The 19,433-nt window shown below is 38.4% G+C and overlaps 2 protein-coding genes across 2 annotated transcripts; one reads left to right on the top strand and one right to left on the bottom strand.

The window, feature by feature from the left end:
- Window positions 1–1,902: 1,902 nt before the first annotated feature.
- si:dkeyp-97b10.3 (uncharacterized) lies at window positions 1,903–15,209 on the top strand. The gene is made up of 17 exons (XM_053321030.1): window positions 1,903–2,186; window positions 4,674–4,705; window positions 7,146–7,178; window positions 7,934–7,990; window positions 8,211–8,243; window positions 8,358–8,393; window positions 8,784–8,825; window positions 8,926–8,975; window positions 9,145–9,197; window positions 9,304–9,530; window positions 9,766–10,019; window positions 12,288–12,413; window positions 12,552–12,687; window positions 12,924–12,971; window positions 13,052–13,123; window positions 13,336–13,626; window positions 13,966–15,209. The coding sequence occupies exons 1-17, from the start codon at window positions 2,137–2,139 to the stop codon at window positions 13,980–13,982; spliced, it is 1,557 nt and encodes a 518-aa protein (XP_053177005.1). The 5' UTR covers window positions 1,903–2,136; the 3' UTR covers window positions 13,983–15,209.
- Window positions 15,210–15,945: 736 nt separating this feature from the next.
- On the bottom strand, window positions 15,946–17,786 carry LOC128359922 (interleukin-12 subunit alpha-like). Its single transcript, XM_053320235.1, has 7 exons — window positions 17,735–17,786; window positions 17,309–17,454; window positions 17,110–17,196; window positions 16,734–16,775; window positions 16,416–16,559; window positions 16,230–16,271; window positions 15,946–16,083 (listed from the first exon to the last, which is right to left on the bottom strand). Exons 1-7 carry the CDS (start codon window positions 17,784–17,786, stop codon window positions 15,946–15,948), a joined length of 651 nt encoding a protein of 216 aa, XP_053176210.1.
- Window positions 17,787–19,433: the final 1,647 nt, after the last annotated feature.

Raw genomic sequence — 19,433 nt, 5'->3', positions numbered from 1 at the left:
ACACACACACACACACAGACAAAGGCTTCAGCAGAGGGGAAGATTATGTCAGTTTTTGCTTTTTTACTTGCTTTTCAGAGATGTATGATTACAACTCATAGGACATAACTCCAAGAGCTGTTTTTAAGGCTTTGGAATCAAGCCCAAGTCTTTGATATTTCACTTAAGTTCAAAAAACAAGTCTTTCCAGTCTGTCAGTGCTTAGTATGCTAATTACAGCAGCACAAAAGCCAAAAATCATAACAAATACTTCCTTTCTTTAATGGAATCAGCTCATTAAACGTCCGATTGCAGGCAGTGTTTCAAAACAAATCAAAGTGAGTGAAACACACAGCAGCATGGCATTTATAGAATATTGGTCCGAGGGCAGATTTTCTCAGCTTTTTGCCTTTAAATATCAAGTCAAATTGAGTCTTCAGGAAATCAAGGCATGCACAAGTCCTTTCCTTTTAATTCATTTTGTTTCTCACTCTCTCTCCTCGCATCCATGCACATCTCTCCTGTTCCTTTTGACCTTTCCTGTCCCCCTCCTCCTCCTCCTCCTCCTCCTCATCCTCCTCCTCCACTGCTCTCATTTTATCTCCTCTAATTTCCTGGGGTATTGGGGGTATCGTCTCGCCACTGAGTCTGATGTCGTGCTGTCTCCTTGCACAGAGGAGCTGATCTCTCCCTTTAGACTCTCAGACTTGGATAGTGTTCTTGTTAGTCTGCGGCATCTCAGTATCTCTTGCTCTCTTTGTGTCCCTCCTCCTCTCTGCTGCAAATTCCATATCCATCCGTAAAAAGTTGGACGGGTGGATGGAGAGAGGAGCAAGGGATGAGATCAATGAGTGGAAGATCAATAGGAAAGCCCTTGATCCTTCACTCATTTCTCCCACTGGACATCCCACAGAGAGCTCTCCCTCCCCTTCTTGCTGTCTCTGCTGGGCAGTGAGCTGTGATAGATACTGACTGAAGTTTTTAGACTCCTTTGATTCTTTACACATGTCATTATTAACCTTATTCTACAATGTCAAACACATGAATCAAGTTTGAATATGTCTTCCGGTGCAAGGGGCTCAGTGTTGCTGCTTACTTGTACTTTTTGTTGTGTGATGTGACATCTGGTGGTGTGTTGCCCGTAATGCAGCCTGGTAATCTGATGTGCATGTTTTCCCGCTTAAAGTGACCTACTTGCACTGTGGAGTGTTTGCTGCTTTCTGTGTGGGAGAACATGTGCAACTAAGAAAAAAAAAAAGATTAATACAGACACCTTATTTGTAAACTAGAGTAAACAAAATCACAGTTTGCTTGATTCTCTAGACTACTTTGTCGTTCCTTTACTGGGACAGTCCATTTTAGAATAAACTTATTTTGGTGATGCAAAAAAGATGAACAGATGTCTACAAATTTCTAGGATGTTTCACTTTATCCTCTGTTGTCTTTCCACAAACACCAGGGTCAGATATGTTACTGCTGTGTAAGGTGTGTACAGTATAGCCTCACTGTCCTTTTAACTGATTTCATAGTGTATTCTTTGTATCTCTGATATATAAAAATCTGTGTGTATGTTGGGTGGCAGCAGAGATCCGGCTATAATTCATCAGCATAATTCTACAAAGCCCATGCTGAAGGCGGGATGCTGCTCCCCGCCCACATGTTACGTTCATTGATGTGCGTTCCCGCGCTGCGCCGCAACTGCGCAGTACCGCAGATCCACCTAGTGGCGTCTACTGCAGTGTACTGTGCAGTATTGAACAACATGGTGATAAGATCTGTGTTGTATTTGTTGCATCCACAACACGGGTACTATCTGTGAAGACAAACAATACATCCACATCACTGCAAAAAGACTGGAAGACTGTTTTGTTTTTGGGTTTTTTGGAAACGATACGCGCTTTTATTCGATAACATCCAGATGTTTCGTTTATTTTAAGAAGGGTTGCTGCACTCACATGGACAATTGTTGTGAAGAAGTTGTCGAGCGACGAGGGCTCTGATGACCAGTAATGCGCCAATTACTGCATAGAGCTTTAAGCAGACACCGATAGCCAATGGTTGCACCATTTTGCCTTTCAGGTGCTTTTTACGCGCAGACGCTGCACGCTGTGGGAGAAGAGAAAGTAAACTGTAACGGGGTTTGATTACAGAGAGAGGATGGTGGCAGAGATGGCGAGCTGCGGAGCGGCTCGTCATCTGGAGAACGGGTAAGACTATTTTAAATATCTCACCATAAAGACAGAGAGCGTTGACTTGGCTTTAAGTCAATGTTTCGACTGCAGGGAATAAATGCAACGCTAGAACTGCTTAAAGCGTCAACACAGGAAGTGGAGTCTTTTGTTTTTCTCGGTTATTTGGGGTCATCTGTTTTAGTACATTTTAAGCAAAAGAAATAAATCTGCAACCATCGCTTTAATAGTTGTAACAAATGCACATAGGATCAAACGGAAGCAGTGATCTCTTTGTTGCCTTGCACGCTGTTGTGTTGATACAATGTGATGAGTCACTGACAACAATGTGACATCATGTAAACCAACCAAGATTGATAATAACTGTATATTAAGTTAAGTCATACTGTTTAATACAAACATGCTTTTAGTGATACTGTAAAAATGAAAAATGTGTGCCATGTGTGATGTTTTGTCAATGTGACCTCATCATAGAGTGGACTAAAAACAAGCACTTTAACTAATATAAGCACATAAATATAACCACCTGCTTTCAGTTAATCATCATTAGGGATGATTTAAAATGTTAAACATCCTAATATTTTATATAATATATGCAAAACAGATGGTGAAGCTCAGATTAGTTGCACAAGAGTCATACAATATTCATTATGAGTTGTATTGTGAAGCACAGGCAGGTAAGGTGATACTGATGACTCATTGTCCGTATGTGTATTCAGCCAGTTGATGAGGGCTGGAAAAGTAGATAAGTAAACAATATAATATAACAAGTGTACTACAGCCTATAACATATTCAGTAAATAATAATAAAAAATGATAAATAGGCATAAGGGACATGTATGAGGTCTAATATAAAGAGAGGAGCACAGGCAGTATAATATAAGCTTACAGGGTCACATTTTGATTAAAGGTATTCAGTGATGTGAAGTGAAAACAGAGTGGTATAATATTAATTTAAAAAAAAAAAGTATCAAAGGTCAACAGGTTCTTGTGTTTTTACTGCTGTGTAGTAGACCACGGCCAACTGACAGTTGTTTATCTACAAACACATGTCCTCTCTCTTCTTTGTGTGAATAGGAAGTTGTAGGAAGCATGTAAATGTTGTGGCCTTTATCTCTGAACCAGAGACAGACAGATTTTATTATCGCGTGTTGTAAAAGGAAGATAGAAATAAGAACTCATGCCGAGGCGCAATTCATTGTGTCTGAACACATTAGAGCAAAAGAAGAAACGATAACCTCAGATAATGGTTACTATTGGTAACTAATGAGCCTCTGAGTTGTTTGTCTGGCATAGTGACCTTGATGAGTAGAAAAAAAGTGTTTCCTGGGCAGATGTTTGAAAACAATAGGAAACTATGGTGCCTTATCAAGATTAACACATGGCAAATTAAGGACCAGTATTTTAATAACTACGTCTTAATAACCTTTATCCTTATGTCATTTTATTTTTCTGTGACCTACTTCATCATTTGTACAAGTAGAGGGAGAGAAACAGGGAAATAAATACAGACAGATGCAGGGCGAAATTTGTGACCTACGCCTGCTAGTGGTGAACTTGTTCTCATGTGGGTTTGGCTTGCCCTCAATTCCCCCTGATAGATCTCAGACGTGTTGTATCTTGTTGAAGTTCAGACTGCATGTTTATCCAGTCCTCTGTTCAGACACATTTGAACTGTGGCACTTGGACTTTGCTCATTGATTGTCTAAATTCTATCTATCTATCTATGTGTGTGTTTGTGCATATATATGTATGTATGTTTATGTATATATGTGTGTGTATATGTGGGTCAGTGACAAATAAGATGAGAAATTCAAAAATGTCTTAACAAATAGTTTTAAAAGCATGCATCAGGTTTATTAATATGTATATATTGTGTTTTTTGTGTGCAAATTATTCATATGTTTATTTTAGAATTGAACTCCTTTAAAATTTTGACATCATACGATCATATTATCACAATATGATGCCACTGAAAGTAGATAAATGACTATATGAAATTCAACCTATATGACTAATAATATGACTAATAATGACTATATGAATCATCCGGCCACACTGTTGTGTGTGTGTGTGTGTGTGTGTGTGACACTGATTTGGGAAAGCATATAAAGTGTCAGTGTGGCTTTGTCCAGTTTTGTTTAATGGCAACAGTCTACAGCTGGTATCTTCCCCTGGCTGGTTTCCTGTGCCATCAACACTGCTCTGAAAGTAGGTCAGCGTGGTAATTTGGGTGGAGACTTGAATTTGTTGTATGACAGGATGGGTTGGTGTCAGAAGTATCAAAAAGTGAGAAACAGGCAGCTTGCACACATTTCCTGTTTTCTCAAACTAGCTCGACCGTGTGTGTTTCTGTACGAAAGCAGAAGTGTGTGTACTACAATAACATGCAGCTGCACAATAACAAAAGCCATAACTTCTAAGATTGCCGGCACACATTAGACGGTCTTGCATGCCTCTTGTGTAATTTATAGCTGTCTGAATGTTATCTTTTCTGCGTTGCAGAGACGGAGATATCCCCGCACCTGAAAACAAAGGTAAACATGAACCCATTTTCTACCCCTTCCCCTCCCCCTTGGGGCCATGCGCTCTCCTTTCACTTTCTCACAGAGCAGGTGTGTGCTTTTTTAATATGGTGACTGTGCTATTTCAGTCTACTTGAACCATTATATATTGAACAAGTATACAACCCCATCTTTTATTTGTCACTAATTTTGATTTCCTTCCTGTCTTTGCTCTCTTCTCACTGCTTGGCCTCTTGAATTTCCATGTCATTTGCCTTAAAGGCCAGCAAGGTTTTTGCACAATCATTTGTCCCCAGTTTTGCATTTACTTTGTAAAATGCTAAACACCACACTTTACAAGCTCTGCTATTAATGTTTGCTCTTTGTTTTAGCATTTTAAAAAAGTCCTCTATGGGTTGAGCATAGCTCAGCGGGTAGCGCTCCCGCCCCATGTGTTGAGGCTACAGTCCTCGTTGCAGGTGGAGCCGAGCGGTCTTATCCTGCGTGTCATTCCCCCTCTCTCTGCCTGTTTCCTGTCTATCTCCACTGTCCTGTACAGCAAAAAAGCCCGAAAAAATATATGATGATTAGAAATGCAGTGGTCTGACCTTTTCTCTCCACATACTAATTGTGATAACTCAACTGAATGAATGTAACTGAATGTGGAAACACTGAAATTTATGGTGACATTGACCACAAAAGTCAGAAATCTGTCACATGTAGCTGGTAATGAGTTATTACACACTGGCTGGGCAGATTCCATTGGTTCATCCCAAGAGATCTTTTAACATGCAAACACTTTTGCAACCAAACTTTGTTCAAACCCCCCTCCCAAAAAAATATGTTGGTTTTAAATTCTATAGGATATTCCAAGGTTACCAAAGATAGATAAAGGTAGATGTTTCAGGCTGAATTTTGGGGAGATGAATTTGAATTGATGCACAGGATTTATTGTTTGATAAAAATACTTTGCAGCTGCAAAAAGTCTTTGGTTTTTGACATTTGTAAATGTATATTGTCACTTCATTGAAGAAGTTGATATCAAGACCAGGTGAAGATCAGTTTAACAACCTTAACATTAAGGGGGGAACTGTATGTTAAGATGTTAAGAGGTCAATGGAGGACAGAGGTTCTCTTTTTAGACCAACAGATGGCAGTCAACACCCATGAAACTACCTAAACCTTTAAAGCTGTTAACAAGTGTGTGTGTGTGTGTGTGTGTGTGTGTGTGTGTGTGTGTGTGTGTGTGTGTGTGTGTGTGTGTGTGTGTGTGTGTGTGTGTGTGTGAATGTGCAGGTGTTTGCTCTCCACCTTGTTTGTCAGTCTGATGAAGAGAAGCAGCCATGCCAGAGTTAAGAGGGAGCTAGCTAGATGAGGCAGCAGCAGAGAAAGAGATTGGCCAGAAAAGGCATGTGAGGACAAGGAGAGAGAAATGGTGGAGAGAAAGAGTGCAGAGAGAGGCGACGCAGACGAATAGAGTGAAGTGGAGGAGAGAGATTGATGAGGGAGCTGCTGCAAGCGGAGCAGCGATGGCAGCATCTGCTTGTTAGTCTAAGATAAAACTCTGTGGGCCAGAGAGGATGGGCTCCATCCATTAGCCAGCCAGGCACTCAGCCAGATGGCCCAGTCCATGGACATTCGCTGCTGCTGGGAAGAGAAGAGCAGCAGTTCCTTTGGACCCATCTGTATAAATGTGCCAGAATGTTAATGCATGGCACGTATCACAGACTGCTTCGCAGGGTGCCACAGTTCAGCTGCTTGGGAATAAAAATCTGTTGATTTAAGTCTGACCTGCTGAGGGCTTTTTTGATGACTAATATGGACGAAGTCGACATGTTTTTAAAAACAACACACAGTACACAAGTGTAAGTAAAAGTAGAGTTCAGTCATCATCGGGGCTGTACCTGTTAAAGGAAGAGCCCCAGTGACAGAGGTTAAAACTCTGTACTTCTTATTTTTGTCATTTCACCAAATTGCTTTCCCTTTGTAATTCTTAAACTGCCTGAATGTGAAGAACAGTGGACAAGTATAGTAACAGGGCACATCGCTGTCCTGAGGTTTTCTTAGCTCTAAATAGGCGCGAGAGAAAAATAAATCAGCAGAGTCATTTTATATATATATGTATATATATATATATATATATATATACAAAGTTCACAGATGATTGTGTGCTCTCTTTTCACTACACTTGACTTCCCCCATTCAGGTTAAATTAACACGTTACTATGAAAGTCTGTACTCTTCCAGAAAGCTACAATTGGTCATGCATTAACTGTTTGGTAATGACCACAAAAATGGGTCGAAAGTGATGAATATCCGGTAGTGATGACGGTAATATGGATAAAAGCAAACATTAATAATTATCTGGTAAAAGCAATGACTAATAAGATGTGTAGAGGTGTTTTGACGTTATTGCTTCAGTTTTTACCGACCAAACAACACCAACCTCTAAACAATTACTAATTTGTTGCAGATAATCTGACAGAAAGTGACAGCAGCAGTTCAGGTAAGCAAGAAAGTTACACCAATGAAAGTCATCTTGTTCTTTCCACATTTCATCATTTCATTTTTCTTTGTTTTACTTATTACATAATTATTGTTCCTGCTATCTATCTATCTATCTATCTATCTATCTATCTATCTATCTATCTATCTATCTATCTATCTGTCTATCTGTCTATCTATCTATCTATCTATCTATCTATCAATCTATAAAGATGTCTATAGTAACATATTTCTTGTGTGTGTATTGTTGCATTACTTTATTTAGTTTTTCTTGCCAATATAAAGCACTTTGTGACATATGGCTGTTAAAAGTGCTATATAAATAAATTTTACTACATTTACTCATAACCCATACAAAAAAATGGGTCAAGTTTTGCCATTTAATTATTTTTTTCTTCTAACATTTAAATTTGGTATTTTAATTGTCATTTATTAGAAATTTATCAGTCAATCAATCAATCTTTATTTGTATAGCGCCGAATCACAACAGAGTTATCTCAAGGCACTTTACGCATAGAGCAGGTTCTAAACTGAACTCTTCAGGTTTTAACTTTAAAGAGTCCCCAACATTCCCACATGAGCAACAGTGGCAAGAAAAAACTCCCTTTTAACAGGAGTGGACCCATCTGCCTCGACCGGTTAGGGTTGAGAGGAGAGAAAAATATATTAAAAAATATATATATTATATATTATATATAATAAATTTAGTGAAAGGTTCTTTCTCATGTGTTCCTCTCATATGGATTGAACAAACAGAGAACGCGGGAACATCCACTGAAGAAAGCTCTGAGGAAGAAGAGGAGGAAGACTCAGGTTAGTTAATTCCATCACATCTCTTAAATTCATGCATTTTTATTCTTGTTGAGTTAGATGAGAAGATCTTTATCACCTCCATATCTGAGAGTGGTATCTATGGTCTCATCTAACTCCCAGCAAAAAAGCATATATAACTATGTCTCTAAAAATGCTGAATATGTCCTATAATTTTTCTGTTCCTCACCGTCCTTTTTTCTCATATTTTGACTTAAACCAGAAGCCTGCGCTGAGAAGGATGAAGGAGAGGAAGGTAAGAACTGAGCCAAGAGCCTCACAGGCTGCCTGAAACTCAATGATCTGATAATATACAGTCAACATTGCTAGACTGGTTTTGCTAAATTTATCTCCTTTGTGTTCTTTTTAGACAATGACGAGGCCGATGCTGAGGGGTCAAAAGATGGTGAGGCAGTTCATTATATCTAGATAAACTTCAAATTAAGTACATATAATAAAAAAACTTCCTTATCAGACTGAGCAACTATTCTGACTTGTTTGTTTACATTCCATCCGTCATGTCAGTTTGTTGCCATGGTGAGTGGAAAATAACCACAACCACATCTTAATGGCAGCCACACTACATAATTATGCCACAAAATGTCGGCTTTTTTGGAACACAGAATTCAATATGTAATTAATTGAGCGTGCTCCACCCTCACTTACACTCAAAAAACTGGCCAAGGATGTGAAAAGTTTTGTATAGAGTGTCTGCCAGAGGCTTGACACAAGGTTTCAGCCTGAGGCGTATGAATTTCATATTGTAATATTGGACATGAATTGTTTTACCCTCTAGAGTTCAACCGTGGACCTAAAGCAGAGGTGGCAAATGGGAAAGGTGAGAAAATCAAAACTGATCTTTCAGCATAACTGTGTCCTGGAGATCGTGTCACCTGTCTTGTAAATAACATTCTGTTTATTTTAATTCATCCTGACAGATGAGGGGAACTTCAAATTATGCTGTGAAAAATGCAAAGCCATACAGCAGGTGAGTTCACAACCCAGATGTTTATCTCACAGTGTTGTCTGCCTGATGTGTTTGATTATCCTTGTATTTGACGTCCTTCTTACATTGGGCATGGCAGTCCTTTGAACATATCAATCTCTAGTTTTTTTGATGATGTTATAATTTGAAGCTATGTTGGTTTATTTGACAGAGCCATGGCAGTGAGCTCGTTACTCCCAGGAGGATCTCGAAGGGGCGATTACAGTAAGTACAAGGGGCTCATAAATTCTGCTTTCCAGGTACTCCTGTAGCGTGTACACAGTCATATTGTTTCTGTAGTTCAGCATCAGTGACTCTGTGTGTGTTTCAGGGTGCAGCTGGAGGCAGAGGGCACATATGAGTGTTCAGTCACCGGACTGGTGTTTGAAGCATCAGAGCGGGTCCTTGTGCGGTACTCTGTCTTGTCCTGGTCCAAGTTTGGCGCATTCCTCCGGGACTCCTGGAAGTTTGCCGGGCCGATATTTAACGTGGACACAGTTGACAAGGATGCATCCGTCCTCAAGTCCATTCAGTTTCCTCACTCTGTCTGCCTGGCTGGTGAGCATACATACAGTATCAAGGCCATCTCAGCCCTGGTGTCTTCTACACTCAATATATGATATTGATTAATAAAGATTTTGGCCCATGAGACGGATGTTATCAAGGCCATCTGTCTGTAATATATTTTTCAATTTTCAACTAAAATTTAATTCAAAATATAATCCTTTTTTAAACTTTCACTAAAGCAAAAACAAAATATTAAACTTTCCTAACTACTGTTTTCTTCATGAAGATCAAGACAATGAGATGACATTCAGTGTCCTGCACATAAAGGACAACCGTCCAGTCATTGAGCCAACGATGGACCACTCAGGCAGCCATGTTAAGTGGCGTGTGTCGTCCCTCTCTCCCGTGGGTCCCATCATCCAGACCAACCAGTCTGTAGAGCACCACGGGGTGGTCCTGATCTACAAACAGCAGGGCAGTGGCAACAACAACTACAGCTTCCACATTTACCTGGCCACCAACAGCTCATCTGACATCAAGGTTTTAAAAAAATATGTTTTCCATATTTTTTATTAGGGTTTTTAATTATAACAAGCAGTACATACTAATAAAATGGTCAGTCTTGGCTTTATTGATCATTACCGACATTTAGTTTCATAAACTCCATATTTATATTTTCAGAAACTCCCAGCTTTCCTTTAGTAATAGTAGTTTTAGTTAGTTTTTCCATAGCAACACATGGGGATAGATCCTCAATATATGGATTTATGTGGTTTGTTGAGATTTTTCTATCCTATTGCTCTCCTATTATTGCAGGGTCAGTCTTCTTAGTAACCAGTAACCAACCGAACACAACTTTGGGAAACAAGGGATATTCAGTCTTGTTTTCTAGTTAACCGTGTCAGCAACCTCCGTCCAAAAACTGCTATATATGCTTGGGCTCTATACTAGATGTACATAGTATTTTTTAGAATTTTTTTATTTTTTTTGGGGTGGTTTCCCAAGCTTCTTTGGCTCAGAAGGGTAAAGGTAGCTGTTTTAGACCTCTCTCATGAGGCAGGTAAAGTAAAATGGAACCTAGAGCGTCTATTGCTCCAGATGAAGTTGATAAATAATTTCTTAAATCTCTGAAAAAATGACTTGAGTGGCGGTAAGGGGGTAGAGTAATTTGGGTAATGTATTTATTTTTAAGATGTTAATGCGGCCGATTAAGGAGATGCACAGACGCGTGAAAGTCCATCTGTTTAGTGATTCTGTTACTGATTCCACAACAGGGTTACAGTTGGCTGGAACCAGATCATTAATCAATAACATCAAGGTTAGTGTTGATGGATACTGTGTACATCACTGGATGGTGTGCAAAACATTTAAAGGGATAGTTCGGTTTGTTGTGACATTTACAGCTTTTTTTCAGTTTACCCAAACTAATACAGTGGCATGGTCATCTCATCACATGCATGGACAAAAATATCTTAATAATTTTAGGTAGGCTCTAGATTAACAGTTTTCCGAGCATCATGAACCTTTCCCACGCCTAATACAACAGGTGCACCTACTGAACCAAGCACCTGCTGGGTTCTCAAGAAATGTTTTGTTAACATTTTAAAACTTGTTAAACAGCTGTTCTGGTAACAAAATTTCCACAACACTTGTTGTAGTTGCAGGATCTGTATTTCATTTTATATCTACAATACCTGTTAGTAGAAGCCCCTTTCAAGCAGACATGCAAATGTAAATGTTCTGGAAATTTTAGATGTTTTTCCTTAAAAGCTGCTTTCGCAATCTGTAAAATAAGAGCCCAGTAATGTTTCTGTATCTCCTACTACTCAGTATTCAGATATATATCATTTTAAAACTTTTGTTTGTTGTAGAAATATCAACTGTCCGTAACCCTTTTCAAGTCAATTGAACATTTTGTGTTGTCATTGACACCTACTCTGCATGCACACCACAAAAAAAACAGAAGAAAATCACCCAAACCTCCCTACATTTTTCAATCATGACCTTTAATCATGCCAAGTGTTTACTGGATACAACTCCAGCAAAATCCCTTACCTTTGAAATAGAGTTTAGAAAATAAGAAGTGAATTTGAACCAAGGCCTAACTTTCACTTCTTGCCTATTTTTGTTACTGCAGCGGCTTTGATGTTGACATAATTTGTTAAATTTACAGCAGAAGTCTATGTGTGTGAAATAAACTCAAGCAAAGATTTCAAAGGAATTTGTTGTGATCAGGTGACAGAGTATATGTCAGCATATTGTAGTCATGGTGTGTTGTCGGGCAGTTAATAGTTTATTTTTAGAATAGCCTTTATTATAAAGGACAAAACATGTTATTCTTACAGTAAGAGAGTCAGAGTGGCGTGGGAATTACTGTACATTACGACAGTTTCGTGACAATGTGCCCAGTCATTTTTTTAAACACTGCACTACTGGAAGGAAGTGAGTTTGTGGTTGTGAGTATTTGGGGGGGGGGGGAGGGGGGGGTGGCGCAACTTTTGAGTAATCATACTAATTTTATTCCAACCTAGAAACCTAACCTAAACTAACCTAGACAGTTCCTAGAAATTCAATAATTTGTGTTTTCCCTATTGTTATTTTTCTAGTAGCATGTATGTACATCATGTGACTCTGACCATCATTGAAAAGGGCATGGGTCAGTGTGGTTTCCTTTTCTGAAATGCCTTCAGTTTTTTCCACTCTGCCACTGGGAAATGTGTTATTGGATGCTACTAACCATTCAGTATGCTTAACCTCTGTAAGTAGTGACTTCAAATTCATATTGTTCTCCTGCTGTATATGAACTAGGATATAAGAAACCAGGTGCGGTGCTACAAGAAATGCTACAGTCAGATAATTAAGCCTCCCACTTGTAAACTGGATGAAGGGACGTATCGTCTAACGAGTGAGCCAGAAGGGGAGATCAAACCTGAGGTTTGTTTTTTGCATATGCATGTATGGTGTGTAACGCTCACCTAGACTCATTTATATTTCAACTTCACGTATATATAAAGTTTGCATTTGTTATGTATTGACTACACAGTTAAATTATGTTTATGTGTCTCTGTGCAGGATTTGAAATTCACTCTTGCGGTGACAAAGATGAAAGGCTACTTTGAAGCTTTCTTTGAGCAGCCTCCTCCTTTTAAATTGTCTCTCATAGAGATGAACACTGAGGAGACTGTGTGGTCTGCCACCATCAGAGAAGGTATCCTTGCATTTAGTCTCCCAGTGAAAACTTTTGTCTAATACCAGAAATGACTTTTCAATAACTGTGGTGCCACACATGAAGCCATAAAGAGACCAAATTCAAACCTGGACACTTGCAAATGAACAAAATTGTCTTCTCTGGGCTTCACCTGGCTACTAATTGTGTTTCAGAGTGTGCATTTTGGGTTATACTCCAGAGTGATAATGCCTTTTCTTGCCTTTTTATATTTTCAGGGGACTGTTTGGATAACAAAGAAAAAAAGCCTAGAAAAAGAACAAACAGTAAGTGCATTGTTTCTCATTTTGAATCATGTTTTTTTTCAACCATCATAACATGCTCACAGCATTTCTCTTTTTCACAGGCAGACAGAGGAGCAGCAGCAACTCAGAAGAAGAAACGGCCTGTAAAAGACCTCGATCGCAGGATGAGTCAGGTGACTTTTTCTTCAGGCACAACTTTATTTTGTTTATTTATTATTTGTTTACTTTGCCTAATTAACAGAAACCAGCACCTGAACATGGCGCTATATTCTGAGGCACCTCTGTTTAAAATCATACTGAAATTAAGTACCTGTGTGTGTGTGTGTGTGTGCGCGTGTGTGTGTGCGTGCATGTGTGTGTGTGTGTGTGTGTGTGTTTTTTCCAGACGGAGTGAAAACGGCAACAACTCAGGGCCAGGACATGTCAGAGAAACAGCTACTACTGGTGGCAAAACGGCTGGGGAAGGAATGGAAGCAGGTGGCCATCTATCTGGATGTGAGCTCCAGTAAGCTGGATGAGATCCAGGCAGGAGAGAAAGATGTGACCATGCAAAAGCTGAAGATGCTGCTGGAGTGGAAGAGTAGGAGACGGCCGAGAGAGGCCACGGCAGCCCACCTGTGGGAGAGTGTGAAGGATCTGGATGACTTGCCAAATGAGATCGATCACACGCTGCGAGGTAATGATATACCTGATATAAAGATGGTTGATAAAAGTGGATTAATTCTCTAAGTCAATTAGTCAAAATCTTGATTACTTCCAGTAAATGTTCAAACTAAAATATTTGCAGGTTTCAGCTATAGAAATACCAAAATGTGCTTCTTTTCTTAGTCACACATGATGATAAAATAAATATTTTCAGTTGTTCACTTGTTGGTCAGACTAAATAAACTATTATATGACATAAGTAATAAGTCCTTGATGATAAAACGTGTTGATAAAACTAAAAGTCTATAGATTCATTGTAGTTCTGATGAACACACAAAACAAGTTATTGTTTTTTTGTGTCTATTTTCAGACATGATGGGCAGCTGAGCAGCCAAGTGAAAGGGAAGTGACTTAAATTGACTATGGGAAGAAAAAAAACATCTCAGGAACTGAAGCCAGGGTTGGTATCTTGAACAAACAATATTCTGGACATTAAAATGATTGATGGGTCATTGTATTGCTGCATTTTACAAAAAGGGCCACTGTCTTAACTCTGGATGGGCATTTACCCCTAATTCTGTTCACATGTGGTCCCGTGGCTCTGTAATGAATACAGAACAGTCAAGCTATACCTTAAAATACCTTTGTGTAGCCAGAAATGTAAGGCTTAGCATTCAGGTTAAAAAATGACTGGTCAAGGTAGAGGTCATTGATATGTTTAGTAGCTAATTATGTAGCCAGTACTAGATGTAAATGTAGGTGCTGCAGTGTTGAAACTGCAAAAAAGTCCAAAAAATCCAACCTGTGTATCTTGTTTCACTTTAAGATGTTATGTTTGTGGGACTTTTTATAAAACAATTAAGCATTACATCACATGCATGTGACTGTCCAAAGTAGGCTGAATTACTGAGCTACATTTTTTTTATATTTCTACACACTATGTACTGTATATATCGTTTTTTATCTACTTTTCTAAACTTTTTAAAGTCTGTTTTGTTTGTTTATGTCTGTTGATTCGTCAAATAAGAACCTGTAAGATAGCTGGAGTTGCAAGATGTTTATTATTATGTTTAACTTGAACTTTCAATCAACTCCTACATTTCTTAGACTGAAAAGCACATTTTTTTCTTTGTTAAATATGAATCTTGTTTTTGTGTACTGTGTAAAAAAACAAAAACAAATCACAAGCATTTTGATGCAGGGCTTAATTGAAATATTCCACATCAGTGAGTGCAGCTACAGCCTGGTAGCATTGATATATTGTTTAATGAAATATGCTGTGGAAATATTTCCGTTACAATCTCTCAACATACTGGGCATTTAAATGGTATAGTCACAGCAGCTTTTTGTCTTCTTAATGGTACTGCCTCCAGACATCTCAACAACACTATTTTGGAAAAGCTGCAGAAATGGCATGAGGAATGTTTTTAGGGTCATCCATGTTGATATTCTGCAGTAGTGTTTACTTTGATAGAGCAATGCCACTTCCTTTAAATGCTTTACCACCAACATTCCAGTTTGTCCTTTTTGCACTTGTTTACATTCAGGTCTGAGTCCATCCAAATACTTTTGTAATGACAGTAACAAAAAGTAAATGTTGACTGAATAAAACAAAACGTGATCCTTTGCATGATTTTTCATAATTCAAATCATTTTTATAAACAGTCAGCAACAATGGTACCAAAAGTTTGGACACACTTTCTCATTTCAGTGAATGAGGAGCTGTGTCCAAACTTTTGACTGGTACTAATTGCTTAAGTACATTTTGTTAATACTAATGTACTTTTGCTTATGTCAACTTTTAAATGTAGGACTTTTGCTCATAATGGAGTAGTTTTAAATTTTGGTTTTCCTTGTTTTACTTAGGTAAAGGCTTAGATGCTTCTTCCACTGCATCAGTAAGTTTTCAATTCTATTTGTAACAAAGTATCATATTTGCACTCCGTTTCATTCAAAATACCACCTCTGCTTCAGCATCAAATAAATATTTTATTATAAATAATAAATAACATCACATGTCATCAAATAAATAGTTGAAATAAATACATCTCTAATAAATAGATACATTCTCTTCAAACACTGGCCAACATGGCCTTCACTGTTAACCTTAGCATAAGTTTATAATTTATCTCTCCTTGAGTAAAAAGGCTGGATTCTAGACAGCTAGCTTATGCCTGAGCACTAATAATATATTATACAGCATACAGCACAACTTGGTCAGTAGTTATACATTATGGTAGTGAATGGTCAGAAGAGTTTGGTTGTGGTGACCTAGAAGAGGATTATAGCTTGATTTGGATGATGATGATGAGGATGATGATGATGATGATGATGATGATGATGATGATATTTACTTCATGTGGTCTCCTGAGGAGATGTAGCCCATAGCCCTATTGATGGTGATGGTTCGAATGTGGAAACCTCTCATCATCTTACACATCTCCTGCCTGTTGTCGAAGCTGGCGTTCCCCCACATCTGGGCAGGGTCCTAAAAGACAGAAGAGGACACGGTATGAAGAATAAGCTACCAAACTAAACAAAATCAATACAACGGTTGGTATTGTTTTTTTTTCTTAAAAAGTGAAACATGAGCAGTAAATACAGAACAAACAAAGAGAAGGAATAGAAAATTACCTCAGAGGAGTCATTCCCTGCGTCTGGCATCAGGGAGCAGTTCTGTATAAACCAAGGAAGATTTTGTCAGGCAACTTTCAAATGTTATTTCCCAGGAGATTCTCTTTCCCTACATTTGTCTTTAAATCATGATTCAGTTACTTTGTATGGTTTTCTACCCCTCCAACACATGCATAATAAACAAACCTTCCTCAGGGTCTGTATCATTCCCAGGGTTGGTTTCAGAAGTGACTTTTCTTCCACAGAACTTCTGAGCGGAAAATTGAGGTAGGACTCAATAGCAGCAGCATAGTAACCCAAGTCCTTCATGATGTTACGCAGACATTCACTCTGTGAAGACCAACAAGACAAAATACTCATCAGATCTATATATCTATCTATCTATCTATACACACACACATACATATATATATATTTATTTATTTATTTAAGAAGAGGAATGAATGATAGAATACGTCCATAGAAACACAGATTAATAACAAACATATTTTAACTGGAGCATACCTCACTGAAGGATGAATTTCTTTGCATTATGCAACCTGAATTCTGTTGGTTAAAAAAAAGACATGTTTCAAACACTAGACATTTGCTGTTTTACTTGTCCAGTCAGGTACCCATAAACACCTTGTAACTATAAATTTGATCAATAAAAGTTGATGGACCAACATTAAATTTATCCACCAAGATTCTTAATTTAAAAATGACTTGAAAGTCTTCCATAGTAAAAAAAATGATCATATTTTGGTAAAAATGTAAAAAATATATGCACAGTAGCTGTGGTGTCATTATAATTGCTACACGAAAGTTAGGAGAATTTAAAACTCAATTCGACATTTAAATATCAATTCATATTTCGTACGACTAACAAATGAAGTTGCACCTGTACGACGGGCGCGCAGGTTAGCACTGTGTCTGCGTTACTCCTCAGCGCCACTTTGTCAGATGGGATGGCATAACACAAAAGACCCTGGAAAACAAAATAATGCCATTTATTATTCCAAAACTACAGAGGTGTACCTAAAACAAGAAACAACAAAAAAAACAACAACACAGTATTACAAGAAGTGAATTGTACTCACATTGTTGAGAAGCTCTGTTATATTGAGCAAGAGGCTCTTAAAGAGCATTGAGCATTGTGCACAATTCTCTGCGTTGAGAGTGCGCACCGGGAGTCCTGTAGATGTACGCCAGCTCAAAGTCAGCAGCAGCACACAGCTGGCGAAGTCTGCATGCCAAGAGCATATTAACAGTCAATACATGCATGTTATGAACCTACACAATCCCATATTCAGGTTGCATGATAAAAACACACAATATAACATGAGAAAAACAGCAGTTGACTAAGGTATCTTATCTCTCGGCAACCAGTGTTTCCGGCTAGCAGACTTACAGAACTGAAAGTTTGCCATCTCCCTGATCAGATATAGATCGCTGCTCCTGTCTGGTATATAAGAAACACTTTGTTCGTGCTGTCATGTCTGGGTTTCTTATTTATTATAGCCTACTCTCTTGGGGGATTCCCTCAGTCAAGGGGAGCACAAAGAAACGTAACGTCATTGCACGTAATTTCCTCGTTCATGTTCAAGTGCACGTGGGTCGACGAAAGGGGAATAGAAAAAGAGAGATCTCTCTCTCTCTCTCACACGTATAATGAGGGAAGCCGATAAGAGTTAATCTACTTGAGCCTTTTTATAAACTAACTTGTCTGTTTGATTGAATAGTGCATATTTGCAGGAGGCAGCTGTGGACACCAACATGATATATAAGGGCATTAAACATGATTCTGGTGTCAGACTTGGAGCATGGTATCTTGTTCTGTCTGCAGCTGTATCATCAGAACTGTCAGTCTTTTATATATACATATAATACATACGCATCGACTGCAACCTTCAAGAATAAGAAATACCTTTATTCATTATCTGAGAGGCACCTACAGTATCTGCAAAACACGTCGCATAAAAACACATGTCAATAAAAGAGAGTCCACTGCAGAATTTTGTGCAACTATTGTCGTTATACAATTTAAACATAACATGCATGTAACATTTAAGCAATGTGTTAGTTCATTATGCATGTACACCAGCATCACAGTGATTCAGTGTAGACAGTAGTCATGTGCAGCAGTCTGCTCGTGTTGTCAGTCTACTTTGAAATCACCCTTTCTTAATTAAGGTTAATTGATCGTAATTAAACTATTTAAGGCTGTAGCAGTAAATGAAAGGGCGGGTAAACCCAGATTCGTCTGCATCCCTTGGACCACTGTGTAGGCCATTTTACTCACTTGTGGTATTCTATGCAAACAGATGATTATTATTTGAAGTGGGCAGCGTGGTTTAAACCGATACTGCGGGGGTATTCCTTCTGACTAGTGGCTACCTCTGACTGACCCCATGGCATCAGGTCCAGTCACTGCTGCCGTCAGGTCACTGTGGAGGAGTTTGTTTTTTTGTTGGTCACTGCTCCAGTTTCACGCTAAAATCTACTCCAAGATCAAGACCACGATCAATCCCAAATATTTCAAAAATGTTGTGTGACAATAAGTAGGGGAGAACGGGGTTGGTAGTCACACTTTTTACATTTCATTTTCAATTCCTCATAAACCATAAACTGAATAGATTCCCTTTTAATTTGTAATGAAAGGCTAAAGTGTCAGACAGGAATAGAGTGGTCTTACTCTCCTTCAGCTGATTCTGTTAAAAATGTATGGGCTGTCAACTTGTGCACTTGTGACAACACACACTATGGGGAAGGTTGTCCCTGTGTTATTTTAATGGAGAAAAATAAAAAAAATGTAGACAGTCTTAAAATTTGTTTTAATTTCATTGATATACAACAACACACATCTCCTGCACCAAGAGAACATAAACAGGAAAAATCATTTGTTTATGTGCATTTTTTGTCATTTTTCACTTCTCTGACTGTCTTGAGCTTTACATCTGGAGTCTTGATCCTGCTCATTTTGCTATCTTAAAAGAAAGAAAAAACTAGATATATCACACGATATATGTTTATGTCAACATGTGACAACCAACCCCAAAGAGAATGTGACAATATCCCCAACTGGAATTTTTAGCAACCAGCAAAGCTACCAACCACATGTTTTGGTGTAGCTAAGAAAAAAACTTACCTAACTATCACTCTCTCTTCATATGTTTTCTTTTTAAAAAAAAAATCTTTCTGGCATAGATGCCTTTATTTGACAGT

The sequence above is a fragment of the Scomber japonicus genome, chromosome 6 (genome assembly GCF_027409825.1).
Source record: "Scomber japonicus isolate fScoJap1 chromosome 6, fScoJap1.pri, whole genome shotgun sequence".
Taxonomy (NCBI): Eukaryota; Metazoa; Chordata; class Actinopteri; order Scombriformes; family Scombridae; genus Scomber; species Scomber japonicus.
The sequence above is the reverse complement of the archived record's forward strand: the minus strand, read 5'-3'. Positions and strand labels throughout refer to the sequence as shown.